The sequence below is a fragment of the Echiichthys vipera genome (genome assembly GCF_963691815.1).
Source record: "Echiichthys vipera genome assembly, chromosome: 2".
Lineage (NCBI taxonomy): Eukaryota > Metazoa > Chordata > Actinopteri > Perciformes > Trachinidae > Echiichthys > Echiichthys vipera.
Window position 1 is genome coordinate 23,445,782 of NC_139827.1, and position 27,565 is coordinate 23,473,346.

A 27,565-nucleotide genomic window follows, 5' to 3' on the forward strand; every position below is an offset into this window, starting at 1 on the left:
CATCTTCCTTTTGTCCCAGTGTGTGCGACTACTTTTTGCATGATTCATTGATATGGATGAATATCAAAATATGAAGCCTTTTTTTAAGCCTGCTGATCATCAGGTTGGTGTAAGAAACTACTCATTCCTTTGCATTGTAGTGGAGGAGAGCAGAGATGGAGTCAGAAATATATTTGTTGAACGTTATTTGTTCCACCATTTTAATAATTTCCTTTTAGATGTGGAGAACAGGAAGTCAGAAGACACATTTGTTCAATTTTGTATAATTTAGGGTAATTTCACTGGGGAGAATTGGGGGGATATGCCCCAGGATCTGCACCCATGCATGCAACCCATGTGAGTGAATCGTCCATCTCCCCTCAAAGACGATAAATGCAATGGTTCCCAACCTGCAGATATTTTTTTTCTAAAAAAAACCTGCATACAAAAGATTGTGATTCACTGCTGTAAAGTATCATCACTTTCTGGGTTAACGTATCCTCCAGCCTGATGTACAGTAGCCTGTGGCCCGCAGTATTTTGCACACACGGACACGCCCATGTTGCCTTGTATCTGAGTCCGACAGCTGGATCTGTCCTTAAAGGGGAGGACTTCATATCGCAGAGGCAAGCTTGGGAAGACTTATTGGTCTTATAGGATAAATTACGTTATTTATATAAAATACAATCCCAAACACACACCGGACAGAAACTCCCTGATATGATTCATTTTAACAATCTACACGAGGCACAGAGATGAGGGCCTGCGACTGACTTTTGAGAACACCGAGTTCCCCTCAAACCAGTTCAGACCTGCCCTTTAATTCAGCCAGCTCCTCCGCCATAGTTCCTCCGTCGGCGTAACACAACAGCGGGACCCTCAGCCTCCACACCGCTCCGTGCCCTTCTCTGTCCGCCGCGTCACCAGCGTGTTTCTCTCCCCCTGCCATGCCCCGGGTCACCTCACTGCTGTCTGCCCTGCTGTTCGTTCTCCTGCCGGGCCCGAGCCGGGGGTATTTCCCCGAGGAGCGCTGGAGCCCCGAGTCTCCGCTCCTCGCCCCCCGGGTCGTCGTCACGGTGGTCTGCCGCAACTCGGCGCACTCTCTACCGCTGTTTCTCGGAGCCATCGAGCGCCTCAACTACCCCAAGGACCGAATTGCGCTGTGGTGAGTGGCATCGCTGTGAAACCCTAAAAAAGGCTTCCGTTATACACGGGGTGTTAGGATATAACGTGTCAAAACTTTCAAAAGTACTTTTTAAGAATATGGAACTGGCGGTAAAGTGCAGTACAGAGGGATGTATCGTCGGCGTGAGCCCATTAATGACGGTAGCGCCAGGGACACGTCAAGCCCGTGAACACAACACATAGAGGGGGAACTCTGCGTGCGTGCGTTTGCGCGTGCGGTTGGGAGTTTTGACCAGGTGGGGCCGCTGTGTTATTAAAATGTAGGGTAACGCACGAGCGCATTACACATTATAATTAGCGGTGACATGACAAATGGGCTGTACACGTGCCGGGGTACGGTCGGGACTTTGCCCCGGGCAGCGGTGCACGGAGGGCGGGTTGCTCGAGCACACTCATGCCCGTGGAAAAAGTTCCATTCAGCCACAGATCGTCTCTCTCATCGCCCCTCCGTCTTCTCCTCAACCCCACCCTCGCATTTTCTTCCCCCTCCCTCTTCCTCTTCCCCCTTCCACATCTCGTCTTTGCAGACATGGAACAAAAGCAGTATTGTTGTGAAGAGATGTTTTAAAATTGGCACCTCTGCTGTCAAAATCGTGAAAAAGCACGTTATACAAACTGTATGTGAAGCTGTTTATTGAACGCCTCCTCGGGATTTACCTTCTGTAACCTCGCAGCCTGTTGTTCCGTCACCCAGCCCCCCTTCCAGATGATTCTTTTCTCCAGCAATGCTTACTTCCTCTTGTCATTTGGAGCCCTTGTCAGTAGATCAGTTTTTGAAGATTAAGTTAATCTTTTCATCAGCATTCAGACTTGCTTGGTTAGATTACATGTCTTTGAAACAGCCTCAAGCAGAGTTTAATGCCACTCTGCCACTGATTTTAGATTATAATTAAACACCATTCGCCCGTGTGAATAGATTGTGTGGTGTCTGGTCTAAGAGTAAATGTTGGAAACTCTTTCAGTGGGAGCTAGAATGAGGGAAACAAGTGTCCCTGTGTCTGTTTAAACAGACCCGCTTGGATGTTTAGTTTTTCCCTTCATATCCCAGCCAGCAAACTCAGCCTCTGTGCCTGCGTCTAACTATGCCCATGTGGCAGCAGAGCTCAGTTTTCCACACCGTTGCTTTGATCTACAGCACATCTCTTCCCTCAGTGGAAGAACAGATAGAAAATGTTTTGAAATGCAGCATGAGAGACATAAACTGAGCTGCTAGCTGGCCACCTGTCGATACCTGCAGTTATCAGCCCGACAGGTTAAGATGGAGCACTTGGCAAGCAGCGACATATAGACACATGTGCTTTCAGAGTGCCTAATGAAGTGTGTGTATTCTGCAGAGACACGCAGGATGGATATTATCAATCCATAAATCTTCCATTTTTATCCCTCTCTGCAGCTTTCCCAGCTCTCTCTTATCCTTTAGGCACGGCTCTATTGCTTGCAAACAAGCAATCCAAAATAAATCCTCTCCAGAAAGCTTTTTTTTTATATTCTTTATCTGTGCTCATTGAAAACTTCACAGCAGTCAGAGAGGGAAAGGTAGAGGGAGAGGAGGAGGAAGAAGAAGAAGATGGACTGCTGAGTCACATGTAGTTGCTGGGACAGCACGGCTGTGTTAAAACGCCACAGACAGATGGGAAACTAACACCTGCAGCACGCCGACTGTCACTCAGTACATGACAGGGCTTGGAGTGAATCCATTTCTCTCATATTTACACATTCTTTCCTTCTCTCTCCCTCGTTTCGTCTACCCCTCCCTTACACACACTGAGATTTGTTGTGATAACACAGACAGCAGACGAATGCCGGCTCTCCCCTTGTCAGCCTCTATTGTCTGCGATCTTCTTTGTCCACGGCTGACATTAGTGTTGTGCAACTCTGCTCTAATGACAACAAGACCCTCAGAGGACGATAGTAGAGACGGATAATGTCAGTATTAGAAAAACGCAATTTCCTTTGGGATTTGGTTATATCGAGTTATATCTTAAATTTCTTTTTCAAGGTGCCCTAAAGCTGCAAAAATCCACATTTTCACATATGTATCAACTAATTGTTTTATAAATAGGGCTGCAATAAACAATTATTTTCATTATTGATTAATCTCTTGATTATGTTTTTCATTAATTATTACAAGTGCAACTTGCAGGTTCATTTTTTTTATTACATTTACATTTAACCTTACTCTAAAATGATCATTTGAAATGTTAATGCAGGTTTTTTTTTATGTTTTACAAAACATATGGGCAGAAATCGGAAGTGGCCCTTTTGTGCAGCGCTTATAAAAACCTCTATTTTTCAACATCACACGTCAAACGCACCATATTACGTAGGAGAAGCAAGTCTTCCTTGCTGTCCACTGTAGATCAAAGGCGATAGTAGGTTGAGCGGTTAGTTTTCCTAAATCTGGCTTTTTTTCTGTAGTTTTACCATGAATTTAACCATTTGTCATCATGGTGATTTATTTTATTTGTAAAGGAAGCAGATGAAGATAATGTACTTTACTTCTGCAGCTATACTGGAAAACATGGTTGTGTAACGTTAGGATGCTCCCTTATTTTCCCGGTGATATGATGAATTGTGGAGTGAGACGGCAATTAATGCAATGTTAAAGGGACAGTATTCAACATTCAGAACATTCATTCAGCAGCAGATATACAATGTAAAGATTTATTGGAGTAATTGCATCCTGAGCAGAGAATGAAGTCACTTTCCCTCCGTGTGTGTTGTATCCCAGTTGCTCTGTTGTATATTTTGATAGCTGGTCCGTCCGTATCACATGTGGCCTTGAAAAACATATTATTTTCTATCACCCACTGCTAACTGTTTATCATTTTATGTTATTTAATATGTAAACCTGCCAATTAAATATCCCAGATAATGCACTATATCAGGATACATATTACTGGATCAGACTTCTTCTGAAGTACTCATCAGAACACATATTGCAATACCTTAATCAGAATCAGAATCAGGATCAGAGTGGGTTTTATTGCTAAGAGCTGAGTACTGACTAGTGTTTCCCCCCCCCTAATTAAAAATCTGTATCCCTCAATGTACGCAACTGATTAGGGATCTTTCTTTTATGTGTAATGTAACATGAGTGTATGACTAGGGCTGCAACTAACAATATTTCCATTACCAATGAATCTGTTGGTTATTTTCTCGATTTATCGATTAGTTGTTTTGGCCTATAAAATGACGGGAAAATGTGAGAAAAAATTTGGACATTTCTTCTTAAAAAAAAAATGAAACTGAAAACGAATAAATGAATTATCAAATTAGGTTGCGATTATTTTAGTTGTAGACAACTAATTGCCTAATTGTTGCAGCTTCACATTACTTCTTACTACTAAGTGGAAGGAATATTTTATGGCTGCATCGGTGCATCCCTTATATAAGCTCATGGAGGCTGATTTTTGATAATGGCTTATATAAACAAAATAAACTATATATCGTTGTTGGAATAGGACATTTGAGACAGTGACACAAGATTTCATCCCCAGAAACGGCCCTAACGCCAAATCATTGAAAGGAATATCTTAGACGGCTGGTGTTCCTGATCAGGGTGCTATTCACTCACGGTCGCTCTCTTTCCTTCTCCCATAGGGTGGCGACAGATCACAACATAGATAACACCACAGCCGTCCTGAGAGACTGGCTGGTGAAGGTGCAGAATGACTATCACTATGTGGAGTGGAGACCTCAAGATGAACCCAGGTACTGTGTGTGCGTGTGTGTGTCTGTGTGTGTGTGTCTGTGTGTGTGTGAGATGCACATTAGCTAATGGGTCTGTCTGTTCATGTCTCAGTGCCTTTGAAGACGAGGTGGGGCCTAAGCACTGGAATAATCAACGTTACGAACATGTAATGAAGCTCCGTCAGGCAGCGCTGGAGACCGCCCGTGAGATCTGGGCTGATTACCTGCTGGTACGTTATAATAAGCTTCTTCTTATTATGTACTTTCACAGCTCAGAATTTGAAACAAGCATTGTCGACAAACTGCAGTTGTGGTTGCAGAACGATGTTCAGTTCTCTGGTGTGTTTCAAACTACTGCTGTTCAATGTTCGGAGGGGAACACTTTTCAATGCCTAAACATTTAACCCTTGTGTGTGACTGCATCCAGTCAATGTGCATTTTGTTCAGCCATAGCATTTGTCCACATACTGTCACTGCTGAGGTCATTCTTAAACTGACATTTGAAACTTTACTTTTTGTACAAGACTTTGACTGTAACTGGCTGGCCTGATGTAATGGTTACAAAACACATGATGAACTACTAATAGAGTCATTTTTTAGTCTTCAGACCACTCCAGGCGTTTTTGACACTGTAACACACACACTGTATAATGTTTATGTAAATGTGGCACACATTACACAGTGATGGTAGACGCTGCCACTCAAGGTGTTATCTGCTCATCAGCGTCTAATCTCATCATTCAGAAGCACATTCACATACGAGACACAACCTTCAAAAGCAATTTCGGGAGCAAGGAGGACACTTCTACATGAGGACTGGAGGAGCTGGGATCGAACACCCGCTCAACCCCCTGAACCACCAATATTTGTTTGTATTAGCTTTTCCCAGATACATCAGTACTGACCTGCATGTTGGCCATGTTGGCCATGTTGGTCGTTTTAAAAACAGTGCATGCTGCTTGCAGCTGTAAAATATCCTGCTGAGTACACATCTTGGTCACAGTTCTTATATAACCAAGTTTAAGGAATCCTTACAAAGTTTTGTAAAAAAAGAACTAAAATCATCGCTATATGATCATATATTTTTTTTCTTGGCTATAGAAAAACTAATTTCTGACTGGTTGACAGGTGGTGATAAAAATCAACCCCAACACTTTTAAAAACAAACATTTTATGCTTCACAGTTCATTATTGACCTTGACAAATGGTGTAACAAAATAAAAAATATACAGTACTTCCTATTTTAACAATGTCTTAATCAGTGCATGTTCTGTAGAAATCATAGGCTGTATAAAAATGGACTTAGCCTCTCCGTCGGGGTCCATTCTTGATAGTAGGCTGCGTTCAAGTCATGGTGCGGCTATCTAATTAGCATAACAGAGCTAACACGTTGTGTTCTTAAACCATCTGTTGGTACAGTTGATCGAACACCACCACACGAATGACCACAGTCCAGGTCGAGATGACGGTGTCAGCATGCTAATCCTGACAACTAGCCTCAGAGGAGAAGGGAGGGCCAAGGGCTAGCTGTCACTCAAGTCAACCTCCAATAAAATAAAAACTAGCCTGGTACAAAAAAATCCACCCCACTCAGTGTTGCCATGGAGATATGACCTAAACATACAGACTAGAAGGTTTTTTGTACCGGGCCCTAAAAAGGTTTAATTATGGTGTGAAAACGGCCTGTTTAACATGGGGGTCAATGAGAAACTGCTCTATTGCGCAAACTACTCCTAGTGGACACTCTGAGAACTGCAGTTTTTGGCACTTCAGTATTGGATAAACCAGGAAGTCGCTGTGGTCGGGGCTTGGTCGTTGAAAATGCAAGTAACCATAGTAACAAGGCTTCATTCTTCAGTTAACTCTTACTGCTAAAGAATAATTAAATTGGTTAAACTCACTAATAACTAATATAAATACAACTAAACTTATATTTGAACGCCACCCCTCTTTCAAATCTCTTCCATTACTTTAGTACAGCAACACACCTCATTATGCAATATTTTGTTTTTAAATCTGCACAAATGCAAGTCACAGAGAAAATCTCAGAGAGATAAGATTTAAAGACTAAATTGAATTGGTGACATATTGTCTGCACTCGCACATGAATGTTTGTACGGGATTCTTTTCAATATGGTTCCCTTCTCTTACGTCTGCAGGTGGCTGACTGTGACAACCTGCTCACCAATACGGAAACGCTGTGGAAACTGATGAGTGAGAACAAGACTATCGTAGCGCCAATGCTGGAGTCCAGAGCTGCGTACTCTAACTTCTGGTGCGGCATGACTTCACAGGTACTGCGCAGGTTTTTATGCTGTTAACCACCAAGTTGAATGCTCTAAACTGCTGAACTCTGTCTGTCTGTCTGATATGGGTGTGGTATAAATATTCTTCTAGGATAAGAATATTTTGAAATACAATTGTGAGAAATCAGATAAAACACTAAATAGTTAAGATCTCTTTAAAATCACCACATCCAATCAGATGCTGTCCATGTCCCTAAAAGTCTATTATTCAGATGGACTAGGAATTATGAGCTTCATATTACTGTAGTACAGCGTTTTGATGTACATTGTTACATTACAACACATTGTCTTTTAGTCTAACACATAAACTGCGCCAACAGAGGTTTTTCATCAGGTGTAGCCCTCATAATGTTTCTATAAAACATATTTTTCACATCTAGGAGAAATAATGTAAATCCAACAAAGCCTGGTATTAACTCTGTGGGTTACTGATGGTGAATAAAATGCCACTTTCAATGCAGTCCTGCTGAATAATAGATTGCATCAGCTGCCACCTTCATAACACATCAATATGATCTAGAGGGAATTTTACACTTGATGATTTTTTCTTATGCATGAAGGAATCACATTTGTGCAAATAAGTCACTTTAGAAACACTGAATGAGTCTATTTGAAGGCTTAGTAGAGATTAGTTTTTTATATTCTTATTGTATTCAAGTGTTGTGTCAGATTACTGGGCAGGTTTCAAATGCCCTGGTAAATCTACTTTGTGAATTAAATTAAATTATTTGTCTCAAAGGTGAACCATAACGTTACTGCTCAGACAACATAATATTAAGCAGAAGGTTTGTGAAATCAGTATATTATTTGGCTGCCGCCCAGACAGCCTCACAGCACATTATATTTAATTTGCTCCACCTTACTGCAGTCTACCAGATACCACTGCTGCTTTTGCTGCTGATAAGACTTTCTCAAATATATATATATGTATATATGGAGTTTTAGGTAGATCTTCTTCCTGTAATTGTTTATTTTGTTATTGTTTTAATGAATTTAAATCAAGAACATTCATATTACAAATCAAGAACGCTTTCATCACATATAACATATCTAATCAAATGTAACTAATCTAAACTATGTAAAATAAAATTTTAAAAAGTATGAAAATAATATTTAGCATTTAGCATCATTCATAAACACAATATAATGAGACTTTCTGTTTTTCCACTGACATATATGGATATGATGCTTTCCCATTAGAATTACTGTATTAACTACAGAAGATATGTGATTGTTAATATTTTCCATATCGGATGAGATATCTGTTAGGCTAAATATGGGAACAATAGGTTTTGTAATACTCATCCATCCATGTACATTTGTCCAAAATGGGTTTTTCCTGTAACTGACATAGATGTAGCCTTGTAGCCCCACAGATTTGTATTCACAGTTCAAATTTCTGAACAATTAGTTTGGTGTTCACAACAGATTTGAATTTCTCACCCAATCATGCAAATTGCACGTTTTGGCTCACGCATGCAACAGAGAAAGTACAACTGTCTGCAATTTGCACAATTACCATTTTTGCTTATCAAAACTGATGATTTCATTCTTAGTGAAACTGTCAAACACACAACTTCTAAACATTAATTCATCTTGTAAGTCATCACATGCAAAATGATCCATTTAGTTATCAACATCTCCTTTCAGTACATATAACACATTAATACACAAATGTACATATCATTTTTCTGTGTATTACAGTATTGTACAGTGTTGATTTTTCCTGCTAAATATACTATTGAAATGCTAAGACTCTTTGGAAAAATGAGACAAAGTAATTTAGAAAAACTAATTAGAAAACAAGTTGGACACAAGAAAGTAGTGTGTAAAATTACAGTGTTTGTGTGCACTCACGACAGGGTTACTACAAGCGTACACCAGCCTACATGCCTATCCGTAAGCAGGAGCGTCGTGGCTGTTTTGCCGTACCGATGGTCCACTCCACTTATCTAGTCGACCTACAGAAAGAGGCCTCCCGTCAGCTGGCTTTTTATCCACCACACCCTGAGTACAGCTGGGCCCTGGATGATGTCATCGTCTTTGCCTACTCAGCTCGCATGGCAGGTAAGACAAGCAGAGGTAGACTTGATATCTGAGCTGCTTAATGTCGTTGTATGCATGCCTTGTATGTGTTTGTAACAATGTTTTTCTTCTCAGATGTGCAAATGTATGTGTGCAACAAAGAGACTTATGGGTATTTCCCAGTTCCGACGCGTTCCCATGGTACCCTGCAGGATGAGGTGGAGAGCTTCGTTCATACTAAGCTTGAGATTATGGGTGAGTCAAGAGGTCAAAGATCACTGGCAAATACCACAATCATCCCTTTGTATTCTACACTTTTTGTAAAAGATGATGTAGCACTTACACAGACACTAGGCTGTGATTACACTTGACTACTCCAATGTCTTTAACTTGATGTCATGTTGTGCTGCTCTTCAGCTTTGGCATTTATTTGATTTTCTGTAATTACATTTAGCTGAGCTGAATGCTTTTTGCTTTACATTATGAAAAAGCAAGGCAGGTTTTCGTTAAGTAGCTTGAAGTTCTAAAGTTATATTGAGTTATAGAATTATGAACTTCTACCAAAGCAATGCAATATACTGTGTACCCCTGCCTAAAAACTACATACTCAATTAGACAACTTTTTCTTGTGCTACTCAACAAAATTACTCTTGCTAAATGTTAACAGTCATTTTTTTCCGTTTAAGACACTGACAGCGGTGCTTCACATTAACAACAGGAGGAAGTGCATGAACACAGAGAAAAAGTCCCAGAATGCATCAAAACCACAGATCCTGACACACAGACAACACCTTCTGCTTTGCCGAAACTAAATGAGAATGACATAAAAAACAATGCAATGTGCAGCGCACCGAAAAATATTGCCGCATCTGATCATGATAGGAATTATAATTGACCATCATCATTTTACCACACAGCACAAACGGCCACTAGTTACGGGGCTTACAGTACTAATGTGCCGAAAATAATTCATACACATATCATGCAGAAGTTGGGACTTACATACTCAATTCACCATTTCTGATTGTCATTTTACCACTTGTTGCTGAGGCTATCCTAATTCAATCCGTAGTATTGTTAACTCAAGTGCACAAAACTCACAGGCTTCAGGTGCCACTGTGTGACCTGAGTGATCGATGTCTGTCTCTCTTTCTTTAAGAATGAATGCATTCAAAATAGGCAAACAAGCGATTTAAAAGTAACTTCAATGGAAAATAAAATAATGACGGGGCAGATAACATTGAATATTATACAAAATTGATTTACAGCTTTTGAAAGTGACAAAGTAGGTGCTGGATCCAATCTGGGAGAGAACAGGAGAGGACACAGATTGTGGACTAAAAGTATATACGATGTATATACGATGATGATGGATTACGTGGGACTGAAGATCTATATTTCATAGATTCCCAAAATGTACATACCAAGAACTCCATAAATATATTCCATTTAATCAGAGTCAAGAAAGGGTCCTACTGAAGCTGTCTTTTGTTTTGTCACATCATCATAGTCCATTGTGCAGCATTACTGTGTGCATCATAGTTGAGAAAACATCAGTAGGTTGGGCTGTGACACCTACATAATGAATACCAATTATCCAATGTGTAAAATCAATTTTGGAAATCTCCTGAGGACCCCTGAGCATCCTTGAACCATAATTTGGGAACCCCTGTTCCACCACATTAGGCATTCTCTTTGTCAACGTCCCCCCCCTTTTTTTTCTTTGAAAGTGAAAAATCCTCCATTGGAGCCCTCCAGCATCCTGTCTCTTCAGCCCAAGCAGCCTAACAAGATGGGCTTTGATGAGGTACACACACTCGATTGCATACACACATAGAAACACACACAATAGCGTGCATACGTGTGAGGTTTTGCATTTGTGTGCACTCAGGTGTTTATGATAAATCTGGTGCGGAGATCTGACCGTCGTGAGCGAATGCTAAGAAGTCTGTATGAGCAGGAGCTCAGCTGTAAGGTTGTTGCTGCTGTGGATGGCAAGTACGTTTCTCATCTTCTTCCTCCCCCACTGCCTGCATCTCCCTGATTTGTGCCTCTGCAACATGCGGTGTAGATTGATGTGAGGAGGTTTAGCTGAGACAAACAACCAGTTGAAAAATAGCAGGTGCATGCTGCCAATTAAACTAATCCAACCACATAGTTTAGTAAAATATAATCGAATATCCATGTAAGCTATCCAGTCAGTAGGATGTTTTACACATTTAATTGCACCTTCATCATAACTAAAAATGAGAAATTGAAAACCATGAATGACTTGTGTTATATTTGTATTGGGTTTTTAACCCCTCACTTTCCATTTTCACACACAAATCACATCCCATTTATTGTTTCCATCTCTAAGCTCTTTGTTTCTCCCTTCTCTTTGCCTCAGAGCTCTGAACAAGACTGATATAGAGTCTATGAGGATTAAGATGCTGCCGGGTTACAAAGACCCTTATCATGGTCGGCCTCTCACCAAGGGCGAACTGGGTTGTTTCCTCTCTCATTACAACATCTGGAAGGAGGTGAGCGGCTTGGACAGGCCTCTGGCCTCTGGGTCTACCTGTGCATGGGAGATAACGTTTACTACTGAAAAACACAGTAACTCAGTGTGCTCCTCAGTGTGAGGAGAGGCAGCTTGGTGACAGTAATGAGCTTGTTTTTATTTTAGTTCAATAAATGTCCTGCTTTTTGTGGAGGTTTTCCAGCAACTTACGGTTTTTCCAAAAGAAGCTTGGTTACTCTTCATGTCCAGTGTAGTTTAACAGCTTATCAGACACATTATATTTTCAATTAAGATTTTGGCTTCCAACAATTATGAAAACTTTTGGTAGTTTTTAAGTAGGTGGTGGCAGTGCTCTACAACATAGTTGATCTTATTTATTTTGATCAAATGTATTTTTATTTTAAAAAAATATATTATACTTTAACCCTTTTTGTATTTGTTCTTAAAAATATTTTATTGTTATGTACAGGGATATATATATACATATATGTGTGTGTGTATGTATTTATCTCTTTTTTAGTTTTTCAGTAGAATTATATTTGAATTGTTAAAAAGACAAGTTTTCTTTGTTTGTTTTATTTCATGCTCAAGCTTTTTGGTTTCAAGTTCAGTGAATGCAAGATGTTTCCAAAGTCAGTGAGTAATGGTGTCAAATAATAATACATACTGTATTGTATATATTAATTTTAATGTAAGAGTATGTGTTTGGATACCAATGAAGGATTTATTTTTCCATCATACAAATGTTTAAACCAGCTCACTATCATCTCAGCAGCGCTGTAATGCACTGACTGCAATTGACGTGTATGTGTTTCTGTGCATGTGTATCTGTGTGTAGATAGTAGATCGTGGTCTGCAGACCTCCCTTGTCATCGAGGACGACCTTCGATTTGAGGTGTTCTTCAAGCGACGTCTCCAGTTGCTGCTGCAGGAGGTCACGACACACAAGCTGGACTGGGATCTCATGTGAGTGATGTAGAACAAGATGTAGTAAATGATGGAGGATTATCGTCCTCCTTCAGTGAAATCTGTCCATCTGTCACACATGATATCTCAGACACCACTGATCACATGCTGAAAACGCTTGTGGGAATTGGGCCTCTTCTCATCACACGACCGAGCTGCTACAGCATTTTCACATTCACAGAGACTGTCATGGAATAGCAAATGAGGAGGAGTGCTTTGCGAAAGTAAAAGTACCAGTAGAAAATATCCATTGTTTATTTTTCATACAAAGTCTAAGACCCTTTGTACACAGATATGGATATTTATTGAATATATTAAAAAAAAAAAAATATATATATATATATATATATATATATATGTATATTAAGCATGCATAATGAGCTTATTTTCCTTTGGCAGTAGACCAATTCACAAATAAAACAAAAGTTAAACAATAGTAGCCGATTGTTTATTTATACATATTTAATACCAATTTATTTCATATCATGTCCAAGGTGCGATTGTATGTTGTTGTAATGTGACTCGGGCTGACGACTAGGTGGAGTTGCAACATGGCGTTCCGCTTAACGGTAGTCATTTTTCCAGGATGGCAAAGGCATGAGCCACCATACTCTGCCTCTGATTGGCTTACCCTGATATCTTTACCCTAACCTTATCTCCTCTCGAAATATATATCTTCACAGCCGTTGTTGTTTTGTTTGGGGCATGCTTGAATTGAGGAGATGACGATGAAGTTGAATCTGCAACTTCAAAAAATGTCAGTTTTGTTGACCTAAAACCTGATAAGAAACCTCCAATCACAAGATTCCTTAGAATTTCTTAGAATTCTCGACATGAATATTTGTTATAATATGTTCAGCAGTTTAAATCATTTCAGTTTGGGATTTTAAGTAAATCTTGGATGAATTCAGCAACCATAGTGCTGAATGCATTCATTCTGTTTAAATGCATTGATTACAGTGTGTCATAAATGGTGGCGTAACTGGGCTCCAAATTAAGTGCTTTTGATATTGATTGTCCCTCTTACCTTAAATACTGAATACAGTTATATCGGGCGGAAGCGGATGCAGGTGGACCACCAAGAGAAGTCTGTACCAAACATCCACAATCTGGTGGAAGCAGACTACTCCTACTGGACACTCGGCTACCTGCTGTCGTTACAAGGAGCCCAGAAGCTCCTCAGGGCTGAACCTCTGACCAAGCTGCTTCCTGTCGACGAGTTCCTCCCTGTCATGTATGACAAACATCCAGTGTGAGTGTTACCCATCAATCCCTTTATCTTCTCTCTGTTCCTCTTATCTGTCTCTTCTTTTTGATTCTGTCCTGTGAGCACTCTTGTTAATCTAACCACGTCCCCCGCTCCTCTCACTCACCAGTTCCGAGTATATGGAACACTTTGAGAGTCGGGACCTGCATGCGTTTTCTGCTGAGCCGCTTCTGGTGTATCCGACCCATTACACAGGAGATGAGGGCTACATCAGTGATACAGAAACATCCGTGGTTTGGGACAACGAGACCGTCAAAACCGACTGGGACCGAGCCAAGTCGAGGAAAACCCAGGAGCAGGGGGAGCTGAGCTTCGAGGCCCAGAATTCTGACGTACTGCAGTCTGAACTGGAGAACTGGAGCACACGGGACGAGCTGTGATGAAGAAGAGAGGACGTGACGAGGAAAAACAGAGAAAACTCTGGTTAACAGAGATAAGGACAAGGGTGATAAAACAAAGCTGTGATAGTGGGGGGATTGGATGAGACGGAGACAATATAACAAAGCAGGAGAAGAGGGAGGGAAAACAGAGTAGATGGACATAGGGTTTGTGAGGGACAAGGCTTTTCCTTGATCATTTCTTTCTCCAATCTTTAATTTTTCTATTGAGAGATGAGGTTAGGTGTAGTTAACTCTTGAAGAGTCAGCTAGCAGCTTTTGTTTTATTTATTGCATCCAACAGACATCCTTTGACCACAGCCTGGCAAAATAGTTCCATGTTTTAAGTAACATTTCACCCAGACTTATCTCATAACACATTATATATTAAGTCTTCCAGAGGAAAAAGAAACGACTTGGAAGAAGATGTTTTATTAAGCCCTCACATTTCACACCCAACAACACATCACATCACATCACCTAATGACATGTGAAAGCGAGGGTATGCTTGTTAGAGTCTCTTAAAATATTAAACGATTTTGTCACATCTCTTTTAATTCTAAACTCTCAAGGCAGAAACCACAATCACTAAAATGTTGCCTTTTCTATGCAGTATTATACTCTCAGTGGTTCCCAACCTGTTTGGCTTTTGACCCCTTAAAAAGAAGCAATGTGGAACTTGTAATCCCTGATCACCCGTTATTATAGACATTAGGACATTTTAAAGATGTCCCAGTTTATTTCCTGTGTATGTGGAAGACATCAGCTGGCAGGAAGTTAACAAGGACCCAGACTGTTGCCTAGCAATGGAATTCTTTGAAAAGGTCTATAAATGTCTTTTGGCTGTGATGACTTCTGCCAAAGAACTGTGAACCACTGCTGTGTCTTCACGTTCTTGTTTGTCTTCTTCTGATGCCTAACAACTTGCTCTTTAGTTTAGCCAGTGTGTTATTTAAGTACGTTTTATAAGGTTGTTACCTTTATAATCTTACATATTTTGAATGCATCAGTGTTTTTTCTCTTATTTGCTGTCAAAGCTATTTGCATGGTTCAGTGTTTCCCCCACAGTTGTGTCTGTTTTTACGCACGTTTTAATGCGCATCTTTTGTTGCATTTTGTTTGTTGAAGATCAAAAAGACAAATGAATACAGATCCATTTAATATTATTTTTTAGGAACTTTTTGTTTTATCTTTCCCCTGTGGTTACAAAGTGTGTCTTTTTTTTTAAACCAAAGAATGAATAAAAACTTTTGTAATGATTGGTTGTGTTCTGTACTGAATTGATCTGAACTATAAAGGGATATACTCAAGCATCCGTCCCTCAAAGCTCAGTTCAAAGTACTGACACTGCACAAATTGTGGGTGATTTTTAGCCAGTGCTAAATTGGCTAAAACATCAAAACTGCACTGCTTCTTTTTATTTTTGCGCACAGCAGCATTTCAGCACAGACATGAACATCCTACAACCGAGTTGAGATATTCCTTTCAAGTAGTGCCTGCTGGTGTGTGCCTGCCCTGCCAGTGCATAATGGTCAGTTTGGACTGCAGCAGACTGCCATTACTCTTCCTGCTTCACTGTTGTTTACACACACAATCCCTTATTTACTGTTAACCTGTGAAACACGGCCCTGCTGTACAGTTATGCAGTTTCATGTTATTTGCAACCAATTAGAAACAGTATTGCACGAGCTAGATAAATTATACTTTAATGATAATAATGATAAACTCTATTTATAAAGCACCTTTCTTAATGTGAAATGCAGCTTAAAGTATTAACAAAAAGACCCAAAACAAATCGATAGTACATTAAAAACAAAAAGTGAAAAACAATACAATAATAAAATCCTAAAGAGAGAACAATATGATTATACTAGTTATAAAAACAAGTTGATAATGAAAAAAAATATAGAACTATAGAACAAGTCCAAGAAATCTAAAAATGTCAAATACTGATGTTAGGAGAAGGTACATTGTGTGTTTGTGTGTGTGTGTGTGTGTGTGTGTGAGAGTATGAATGAATGTGGGTGTCAGTGGTGAGGCACTATGGTTGCTATGGGTTACCTGCAGACCTGGGTGTTTAATCACACAAGGTTAGAAGAGGGAGACACAGCTCAGAAGTGATCAGGGAAGCCACAGAGTTTTTCAACCGTGTCTGTGTGCGTTTGATGGCTGAATGGGTTTTTGTATCACAGTAGCCATTAGTGGTTTTGTAAGGGATCAGTTTAAGTCAGTTGGCACTCAGCTTTCTGTAGGTGTTTTTTTTTCAAGATTTAAAGTTAATAAAGTGTCAAGCTCATTCCCAATGGAGGACCTCATTTTTGACACACATCATTATTCGGAAACAACAGCATTTTGTTAGGGTTAGAGGTTACGGCCAGGGTCAGGGGATAGTGTAAGGGTCTACATAGGCCTATTTGACGTGGAATTCGACACTGATTGTGGAAAAAATAATAGACTGGGGAACAGGACCTTTTTTGGGAAAGGCGGGTCCTAAATGCAGGTCCTATGATCCCCGGTCACGTGCAAAGCGGGGAACATACCCCGGGAACATAGATTCGCTCCTGTGAAGAGAATTGCCAAAGTTATTGTCTTTTACACTGGTCTTCAACAAACTGAACAGCCATCCATCCAATAGCTGTTGTGACATACCGGTCTTGTCAGAAGAGCTGGACCAGCATTGCCGCTCATACAAAGCAATGCTGCTTAATGTCATGGCTAACGAGCTTTAGCATGTGCGTTCGCTCACATGTCCACTCTGTAGGTTTATGGTGTGTCTTTGGCACATGTCTGGGACTCAGACTAATCCTATTAGATTTCTTTCTCCCTCCACCTCCATATTTACCTCACCCCTCTCTGAGATTAACCCAGGTAGGAAAGTTTGTGCAAGTGCCTCTGCAGATCAGCAGCCACTCTTCTACAGTAGGACCTGCTTGTGTTTATTAGAACCAGGCTTGACTCGAGCTGTCAACGTTCTCAGTTCATTTCCTTGAAGCTCCGTGTCCCGGCTGTCAAATCGCCTTGATAACAAGAAGAATCATTACAATGCCTGGAGGGGTAAATGAGTGACAGTAGTAAGTAAGGCCGCAGCATCGTTTGGCTGCGAAGGAAAGGTCCGAGCAGTTTAGGAGGCTTCATATGATACTAACAAAACATGTCTGTCTTGTTATCTTTGTCTCCTGTCTGTCTTTCTTTCCACCATGTCAGTCCTCTCTTTGCAATCCAATTTGTGCGGTTACTTCATCCTTCCTTTCCGCCCTCCCTTCTCCTCTTTAAGTAATAAGATTGCTACTGTTGAGCTGGAGTTTTAGGGCCACAGAGCACACACACACACACACACACACACACACACACACACACACACACACACACACACACACACACACACACACACACACACACACAGGAGCAACCTCTGCCCCTGAATTACAGTGCTGCCACACCTACAAGCTATCTGTAATCTCCCTCTGTAGACCACAGAGTGCAGGGTAAAGAAATTACAGAGAGTGGGGTGAAGAGGCAGTGATAGGTGTCACTAATATAACAAACTTTGCAGGATTTAGCGGGAGAAAGACAACAAATCAAAGAGAGAATACAATGGAAGAACTGGATATATTTCTTTCCTTGTAGGAGTCGAGTTTCAAGGTGAGGTAAATTACTTGTGGTATATGCAGTCGCTTCAGCACGCACAAAGATTGATGTCCTATTACATTTGCAGCCAACAAATCAAGGCAGTGTTGTTGGTATATATATCAAGTGTGATCGATCAGCTTGAAAAAAAAGGTGAACCGGGTTATTGTGAAATAACTTTTCTAAATGTAGGATTTAAGCTCTGAGCTCCGGAGTCTTCTCGTAAATCCTCCTTTTTGTGCCAGTAAGGTGCAATGCTGCTCACTTTCAAACATATTTCTCCTACATCAGCCTTGAAAGTTTCAGTCCAGAGTCGTAGTCTCAAATAGATCTGGCACAGCTCAGAGCCAGAGAGCCAAATCTAATTTGTGAGGTTATCGCTGTCAATTCACAGCCTGCGGCGACTGCTGCGGCACTGAAATACAGGCTGGCCGAGACAGATAAAGCACATTTCTGATATGTTGGGCCTGAACTTTATTTCTGTATAGCAAATTTATTTCTTATTTGTTTGTTTTTGTTCTGAGCTATATGTCTGCTTTTAGAAAACAACAGCCCATAAATGGCTGATTCATTCTGGTCAGCTGATCCTGGCCGCGGTTGTTGCGTTTAGATCATTTTTTTTCTACAAAAACGATTGTAGCTTATAGAGCGATCATAGTCTATAGTCTCTGATAGATGTTCTTCTGTAGGTCGCAACAGAAAAAGTAACATCAGTCATTCAAATGAGCAGCGTCACTTTAAGGGAACATTTACCTGTAATGTTATTGTTGATTAAGATAGAGAGAGAAATTTGCCCCACTTGCTTCAGTGTTTTTTCTATTCCTACAGATAACTCAACTTATCAAACAATTTAATTTATTTCACCTGGGTTATCAACTCAGTATCAGTACCATCAGTATTATGTTGTTATAAAGCAAGTCGAGGTGCTATATAAGTACTGTGAAAGTAGCAAAACTCTCAATTCACAAAGAACTGAGCAAAGCATGTATTCAGAAACTGTCTTTATAAATGAGCTGCAGGACGTCTTTACAGTTGTGATGTAACAACTATACTATATCTAGGTAGAAAGTGATGCTTCAGTGCCGTTACAGACATTACCCGGCTGCAATGATGATGCACACAGTGAGTGCAGATGCAGAAGAACCTAAAACGCTGACCAATCAGAGCAGAAAGGGCTTTGAGTGCAAGCCAGGGAGGAGAGGAGGGGTCGACTCTGATTGCTATGTGCTTACAAACTTTAAGTGATACTTTCTAAATATTATACCTTCAAAGAATGTAAACATGTTCAGGCAGAAACTAAAATTACAAATATGAATCTGAAAATTAGCATAATAGGGGTCCAGCTGTTTTTCCAAACTTTGATTCTTGTCTTATTTAGTCATGAATATTCATTAACTTGAGCTGTTTGGCTCTAATAATTGCCATGCAGCCACAATGTGGCACATTCTCTTTCTGCTACAGTGCTGTTACTACTTGTCTTCTCAAGAACAAAGATCACAGCTGTATGTAGCGACTTCACACTCTGTGGGGTGTTTAAAGTATTTCACACCCCGGAGTGTAAGAGTATTTTTTCCTCTGGGTTCAGGTAATGAACTGCACTTACCATATAATACAGATCACAAATTGTAGCACAGATATACAAATCTGTATTTCACCCTTCTCCACAGAGGGCCTTTACCCTTTCCATCATCATGGTCGACCTGTTTCTAAACCGAGTTCTGGTAGAGAACAACTGGGACCAGGATGAACTCAACACAGAGCGAGAGATCATCGGGATCCTTGAAAACCGCATCCTGCTGCTGTTCTTTGCATCTGCAGAGTGTGACAAGTGCCAGGAGTTCCTGCCTGTTCTCAATGACTTTTTTAAGAGACTAAAAGATCCAGCTTACATCGAATACCCCAAACTGTTCGCGCTGGTCTACATCAGGTCTCCTTTTTAGCTCTTTGACGTACACATGTGATCACATGAATTCCCATTTACGCTGTTTTATCATTCATAAAATTTCCTTTTCCATCTCCTCTCTCCAGCTTGGACCAATCAGGGGCGCAGCAGGAGAGAGTCCTCAAAGAGCTGCACAAAAAGGTTCTGTTTTTGGCCTTTGAGGATCCATACAGGAAGTAGGTGGAGAAGAAAGCCAAACAAAGTTTTTTTTTACATTTATGTATTTGTATATTTAACCAATTTGAGTATGTTTCTAAAGTCAGAATATGATTTTCCATTATTAAACATGAATACCTGTGTGGGTTTCTGCTTGTCAGAGAACTGCAGGCCATGTTTAAGGTGAAGGACGTTCCAACGGTTGTGGTCCTTCGTCCAGACGGCTCCGTCCTCTCTCCAAACGGTGTGCAGGACATCTGTCGTTTCGGTTGCGACTGTTTCCGAGACTGGCAGGAATCCTCAGAGCTCATCGAGAGGAGCTTCATGCTCAACGAGGACTTTGAGAACCTGAACATGCGTAGTGCCACTGACCCTGTGAGGAGACTCAAGTACAAGACAGAGGATGACAAGAGGAAAATAAGATGGTGGAAGTTATGGGCAAAGGGCAAAGATGGAAATGAAGAGGAGGAGGAGAAAGATGGAACCCTGGATAGAAAGAGAAAGGAGGGAGATAAAGGAACATGGTGGAGAAGATGAAGAGGAAAGATTAAAGCTAAAAAAAACACATATACAAGACAAAAGACACATGACAGTCTTTTGCGTTGGTTGTCCTATATTTTCAAGTCAGGCCTCCTAAACATTTGATCCTTTTTCACTGATACTGCGGCCTCTTTAAAGGCACTTTAAGAAACACTTGGCAACAGCATGTGCAGTAGAATATATATATATATATATAAAAGCCCACTAAAAACGTGCCTCTGCACAGATCACACAACACCTTAAAAGGAATGAAAAAACATAGGCTTGCTCCATTTAAAGAAATATGCTGTTACTGTTACTACTGCCAACTATTACTTGTTTTCATGGAACCTGTATGCTTATTATTTCCAAATTATGATCCAGTCCAGTCTTCTTACTGTGTCAATTAATGACTGAAGTTAAGCATGTTGCCAGTCATCAGATCAGTCAGTTTTCAAACACAGAAACATACATACAGTATACATGTGCAGTAAAGCCTACATGTCTCAAATCATATCTGCCAATAAAAGCATTGAGCCCAAGTATCCCACGGATCAATAAATGTGTATGAAGAGTGGATCAAATATCTGTGTGTAGTGAGCCAGGGGCTACAGTCTTGGTGATAAACCCAGCTGTGCTGCCATTGAAGCACCTTTTTATTTATTTATTTGTGGCCAAGTCACATTCAAGTCACATCCACTCCATTTCCAGTATCCTCCAGTAAATAACTGACAAACTGTACGTTGCCTGCCCAGTGACAAACAGACAAGGTAAGTGACTAGGGCTCGGTATAATGGTACTCAATACCTTTAAAGTGTAATTCTCGTGTATCTGCATCACATAGTCGTTTTCTGCATGAATATATCAAATAAGCCATCGAGACATTTATTAACAGAGAAATCCCAGAACAGTCGCTAACAGCCAGACATGGCTAACACTGAGTAGCTGGGGGTGGAACGCTGAACCATCCAAAATGTAATTTTTTAACCACTAATATTGCTCAGAATTGCACCAAACTTCCGCAGTAGCATGATAAGAGTCCATACACATAAAACGAAGCAACAACAATGTAGTTAGTGAACCCAGAGTTTATTTAAAAAAGACTGTTTTACAATGCTACAGTACAAGCCTTAGCAGCAGGTTACGTCCATATTAAGAGGCAGTCCATACAAGTCGATTACTGAATGCACTGGAGTTCAGTTCAAGGAGGAAAGTATTGAACTGAACTCCAGTGCATTCGGTAATCGACTTGTTCAGGCTGCCTGTTTTGAGCAGTATTAGTGGTTAAAAAATGACGTTTTGGATGGTTCAGCGCTCTGCTCCGAGTGTTAGCCATACTGGCTGTTAGCGACTCCCTTGAATTTCTCTGTTAATAGGTGACAATGAAAATAAACTCAATGGCTTATTTGATGTATATTCATGCTGAAAAAGACCATGGAATGCAAAAACACCGGAATTACACTTTAAGTTATCGACCAGTACAACTAAGTACGACTTAGTACCAAGTAGTATCGAAACTTCTCCAGTCAAATGATACCTGCGTTTAATTCTTTTTATACCCAGATCTAGAAAAAAATGACTTTTTGTCTGGTTTAACAGTACCAGAAGCGTTCTTTGATGTAACGTGACATGTGACTGGCCCACTACCACAGCAGTTAAAACCCGTACAGTCGATGATGTGGTAAAATCGAGCACATTGGAACACTGCCACAATGCACAAATCATTTGGTGGTATTTTAATGACTGCATCCATTCACATGATGAGTATTGAATGAGGTAGAAAAATAAGGTACCAAGTAAAATCCTCTATAGATATCGTTATCACTTAAGGGTGCTGGTATTGTACATTTTTTAAACCATGCGTTTTTTACCTACAGTAGTTTGTATAGCTAGTGAAAAAAGTCAAACATCTCCCAAGGAAAGATTAAACAGCTTATAATAACATATTATGCTGATTTAAAGGGCCATACTTTACATAATTCATATTTTAGGTTTCTACTAGAACATGTTTTCATGCTTTAATGTAAAAAAAAAAACACTTTATTTTTCTCATCCTGTCTGTCCGTAAATACCATATTCACCCTCTGTCATGCTCTGTTTTAGCGCCTGTCTCTTTAAGACCTCCTCCTGAAAAGCCCAGTGTGCTCTGATTGGCTTGTGAGAAAAATACATGAACCCTTGCAAAGCCATGTCCCAAGCCATGGGTGGAGATACTCAGATCTCGCTTGATCGTGTGCGTTGTGATCTATGCAGCCAACAAAAAAAGCACCTGGGTTGTCTTATTTCATGACAACCCAGTCAGATACTCAACTGTACGTGCAAGCACTGATTTTCAGTTTTTCATGATATGTCCGCTTGATTTAGGCGCTGGCGCCTGCTGGTGTTTTAAAATTTAAATGATTAAATATAAATATTTTGTCAAGCACTGTGTGTATGTTATTCATTTATAGCATTTTATGTCATGTTAATTAGGACTTGTCTCTTCAGCTCATTTTTCTTTTGTTATTATATATATATATATATATATATACACACACACACACACACACATATATATATATATATATATATATATATATATATATATATATATATATATATATGATATGTTAAATATAAGTTGTGTTGATCTCCAAAAACAATAAAGTATTTTTTTCTGCTACCAGAATATGGAGTATGTCTCTGCTGTGGCTTCATGACCCTATCATGCTGTTCCCTGTAGAGTGAATCAAAGTATCACCAACCCCTCTAACCAGATATTCCCTGTGGTTGTGCTCCTCCATTAGTTACTGAATAATAAAGGTCTCACTTTGGCTCACTTCATTAAGGTCTTTTTATATTTTTTCAAGTGCCTCTCATTCTGTAATTTCTATGCTATCTGGCTCAGTCACTGCCTTCACACACACGCACAATCACTGCGAGCACTTCACGTCTCTTGTCCCTCTGTCACCTTGTCTTTCAATCCCTTCCTCCCAGGCGGAGGAGGGGAGGTGGAGTACGGAGACACAAAGGAAGAGGGAGTGAGCAGCTACTGCCGTCAAGGTGAAGGAGATACAGTCAATGAGTGACTGTGATATGAACTGACGGGCTGGGAACGGATTCAAGTGCGACCCTGGAGGAGTTGAAAAAGAAAAGAAACCTTATCTTGAAAGTTGTGTTCTTTTTGGATGTGCAGCATCAAGGGGAGATAATATTTGTGGAGGTAAGCAACTGTGAGGATTATCCGGTTTAACAGCAAGCGAGATGGGCTCTTGTGACTAATGGGAGTTTGTAATTCTTGCTGAGTGGAAACATACCGTCTAATTTATAGGACAGAGTCATCAAATCATACAGTATGCAAGATAAACTTATTTAAATGCCCAAACTTTTTAAAATGTTCTCATGGTTGTTAGTCTGAGTTTTCTTCATGTCCAGCACTGGTATGCATGCATGTGAAAACCCTAAAAAGCATCTTTTTTTGTTAATTTCCCTTCACTTTACATTGTTTTGTGCCTTCCTGATGATTTCTCTGTTAAAACAGCTTACATAACTAGTTTTTTGTTGTCATTTGTCATTCCCTGTGCCTCCCTAAGCCCCAGTCTTCTTTCCTGTCACACTTCATCATGGTGGATCTGTTCGTTGACCGAGTGCTGGTGAAGAACAACAAGGACCAGGATGAGCTGGACACAGAACGTGAGATTGTCATGCGCCTGCAGAACCGCATCCTCATGCTCTTTTTTGGATCTGCTGCATGTGAGAGCTGCCAGCAGTTTGCTGCCACGCTCGCAGACTTCTTGAAACGGTTGACGGATGAATTTTATGTGGACCGTGCTGCTCAGCTGGTTTTGCTGTACATCAGGTACAAAGACACACATTAAAGTGATGTTGCAGGTCCCATAGAGTGCTAATTTTGGGGTTCATACTTTAGGTAATTTGAGTTGCCACTAAAACATATTTACACGCTTTATCGTTCAATTATTTTTCTCATATTGTCTGTCTGTATGTACCTGTATTCAGTCTCTGTTCGACACGCTTCGTTTTAGTGCCTACCTCTTTAAGCCCTCCTCTTGAAAAAGCTCAGCTTTCTCTGATTGTTCAGCTCTCCGGATCTTTCACATCTGTGCTCTCAGCGTCTTTTCACCATCATTGCAGCCGGGGAATGACTGTAGCAGCACTCTCTACCTATATATAGTACACTTGTGACATCACAACTGTACAGAAGTCCTGATGGCTCGTTTAAAGTCAGTTTCTTAATACAGGTTGTGTGCATTTCTCTGTGGATTGAGCATTTTTATATTTGGACAGCCCCTTGACCTGCTGTATAATAAATACAGACATGGTAATCTCACTTTTTAATAATATGGAACCTTTAAGGGGTTGTTAAAACTTGCCACATTTGTTCTCAAACCTCAAAACCTAAAACTAATCTAGTCAGCTGCTCAATCACAACCCCAACCTAAATTTAAACCTTTCTGTGTCCATGGTTCTGTATGCTATATAAAACGTCATACAGTACCCTATGTGAGAGTGTGTTTCTGGTACATTTTTTTCAATCCATGGTAAATTATCTTCTTGTAAATTATAAAGAAAATATGATTTTCATAGTCCTTCTTTTCCTAAGCCATTTAGTCCTATTTTTATGAGAACCAAATGCCCTCAAGGTACAATAGGAATAAAAATTTTGATCGGTTTTCTGGATGTTACTCTGCCATCTGTTTAACTCCATAGAACGTTGACCATCTATTTCCATCATCTGTCAGTTTGGACCAGTCAGAAGAACAGCAAGAAAGCTTCCTTAAAGAGCTGCCCAAGAAGTGCCTGTTCCTGGCCTACGAGGACCCCTACAGGAGGTGTGTAGGTTTGGCTATTTAGTTGTGTGCTCAACCTGCTGGTGGATGATTGTAATGTAAATATACCTTGCTGTTTAAATCTGTTAGCTGTATGCCAATCTGTGTGCCAGTGTGTATGTGTGTGTCCACAGGGAGCTGGAGGCCATGTTTAATGTGGAGGAGCTGCCCACAGTGGTGGTGCTGCGCCCAGACTGCTCCATCCTCATCCCTAACGCAGTGGAGGAGATACTAAGCCTCGGCCCAGACTGCTACCGCAACTGGCAGGAAGCAGCAGAGCTCATCGACAGAAACTTCCTTATCACCGAGGACTTTGAGAAAATGTCCATGCGCAGCCTGAGTGACCCTGTGAGAAGACTAAAGTACAAGGTTGAAGACGAGAAGACGAAAAAGAAGAAGAAGAAGCGCAGAGGGTGGGGTGGAGGTGGAGAGGAAGATGCAGAGGTTGAAAGAGGAGCGGATGGCAAGGGTGGAGGAGGGTCATTATGGTGATGGAGACAAGAGGCAAGAGGACAAGACTGTGGGTTTCCCCCAAAGTTGTGATGATTAAAAACAAACGCTGACGCTGCCAATGTAACACAGTTTTATCAAACAAACCCTTTTTTACAGCTTCCTGTCAGACAAAACTGACATTTATCATCTATTCAAGGGGTAGAATTACCATAATAATAATAATAATTATTATTATTATACTACTACTACTACTACTATATATATAGTAATAATAATAGTAGCAATGTAATAATGATAATAATGCACTGTATTTATATAGTACTTGCCGAAACAATGTTACAAAGTGCTTCACAGCCAGGTGAAATACAATAAACCTCTAACAATAGTAGTTGTAGCATTTTTAACTCTCTAAGGTGGTTGAGGGAAGCCTGAATAACACCTGTGTACAGGTATCAAGATGAGGGAAAAGAATAAAGGTTTGGCATGTGTAAATCCTCAAAGGATAAGAAGCACCTGATTTTTTAATTATCTTAAGCTGAGAGAAACATGACTGGACAACATTTACTTGGTCAACGTCATGAGTAAAATGGGAAACAGAAGACGGGGAATTTCCACAACAACAGAAAACAGGACCAGGAGCCTTTCAACTGAAAAGCTTCTAATAGACAGAAGTGTGATCGTCTGAGAGCAGAGCTTTTTAGACCAAGTTTCCAGACACTGAAGGACAGAGGTTTTTTTTAAAAAAAAATTATTTTGCACATGTCAGAAAAAAAAGATAAAAACACAAAACGAGGAGGAAGTATACATTTATTTATTACTATCCTTATTCAATTATTTTATAAACTATCTTTAGCCTATACATATAGACATATTATATACAAACAAAAACACATGTATAAATATATACATACATATATACACACATATATGCAGTTTCTAAACAATTATCTCAATTGTATGTAGTGTACCACCCAAATACCCCACTTTGTCATCACAGCCCTTCATGATCTTTCAAGAATGAGTAATGCTTTTGCTTTGCTTGAGTTTGAAAATAGAAACATTACTTAGATGTACAAACAATATTTCCATAGGTATAAAAAAATGAGGAAGTGCTGTGATGGTCAACATCCCACTGATACTGTGTGACTAGATCTGCTCTTCTATATCAGTGCCAAGCAGCGGCTGTGGCCTTTCTGCAAACCCATCTCCCATATAAGTTGGTGTGGATATGCCAACAACCAATAAAAAAGTAATGTGAAACACTATCTCAAGTAACACTGAATACTGCCACCCAATGCTGACCTCAGCTTAGAATTGGCTGTCTTTAATGTCTTTGAAAGCTGCCAAGTGTACAGTAAAGCCAAGATTAGATCTGAGCCAAGTCTTATGTTTTGTTTTATTACACCCAGGAGATTATTCCAACATTTCCCCGTTTTCAATGACACAGCTCTGTAGCACCATGCACTTTTTTCGCATGATAATTTGTACCGTCCAATCAAAACACGCCATGCATAATCTGAAATCAATGAATTATTCAGCTCCATTAAAATTATTTTGTTAGTGACTGTTGTGCTTTGAGTGTAGCTCCACTTTACAGGCTGCACAAGACGCAATCAGTGTGATTCAAAATGCAGTCAAGTGAAATTATGGAGAAAATGTCTTACAATCAGTGATTTCCTTTGACGTGACTCATCATCTTTCATACTAAGGACTGTGTTTAGCCTTTGCACACTTCCTTGCA

At 40.1% G+C, this 27,565-nt stretch overlaps 3 protein-coding genes across 3 annotated transcripts; all 3 read left to right on the forward strand.

Annotated features, from left to right (window-relative positions):
• The first annotated feature begins 844 nt into the window (after positions 1-844).
• Positions 845-15,560, forward strand: LOC310957507 (procollagen galactosyltransferase 1-like). Its single transcript, XM_083928092.1, has 12 exons — positions 845-1,144; positions 4,768-4,878; positions 4,970-5,087; positions 7,017-7,151; positions 9,026-9,230; positions 9,324-9,443; positions 10,919-10,995; positions 11,080-11,186; positions 11,578-11,710; positions 12,530-12,657; positions 13,703-13,909; positions 14,034-15,560. The coding sequence occupies exons 1-12, from the start codon at positions 927-929 to the stop codon at positions 14,302-14,304; spliced, it is 1,830 nt and encodes a 609-aa protein (XP_083784218.1). The 5' UTR covers positions 845-926; the 3' UTR covers positions 14,305-15,560.
• Positions 15,561-17,808: 2,248 nt separating this feature from the next.
• On the forward strand, positions 17,809-20,563 carry LOC310962346 (nucleoredoxin-like protein 1; the record flags this gene model as incomplete). The annotated part of the gene is made up of 4 exons (XM_083934778.1): positions 17,809-17,943; positions 19,596-19,855; positions 19,957-20,046; positions 20,188-20,563. Exons 2-4 carry the CDS (start codon positions 19,620-19,622, stop codon positions 20,561-20,563), a joined length of 702 nt encoding a protein of 233 aa, XP_083790904.1. The 5' UTR covers positions 17,809-17,943; positions 19,596-19,619.
• A 3,584-nt stretch (positions 20,564-24,147) lies between these two features.
• On the forward strand, positions 24,148-25,863 carry LOC310963393 (nucleoredoxin-like protein 1; the record flags this gene model as incomplete). The annotated part of the gene is made up of 3 exons (XM_083936200.1): positions 24,148-24,383; positions 25,285-25,374; positions 25,506-25,863. The coding sequence occupies 3 exons, from the start codon at positions 24,148-24,150 to the stop codon at positions 25,861-25,863; spliced, it is 684 nt and encodes a 227-aa protein (XP_083792326.1).
• Positions 25,864-27,565: the final 1,702 nt, after the last annotated feature.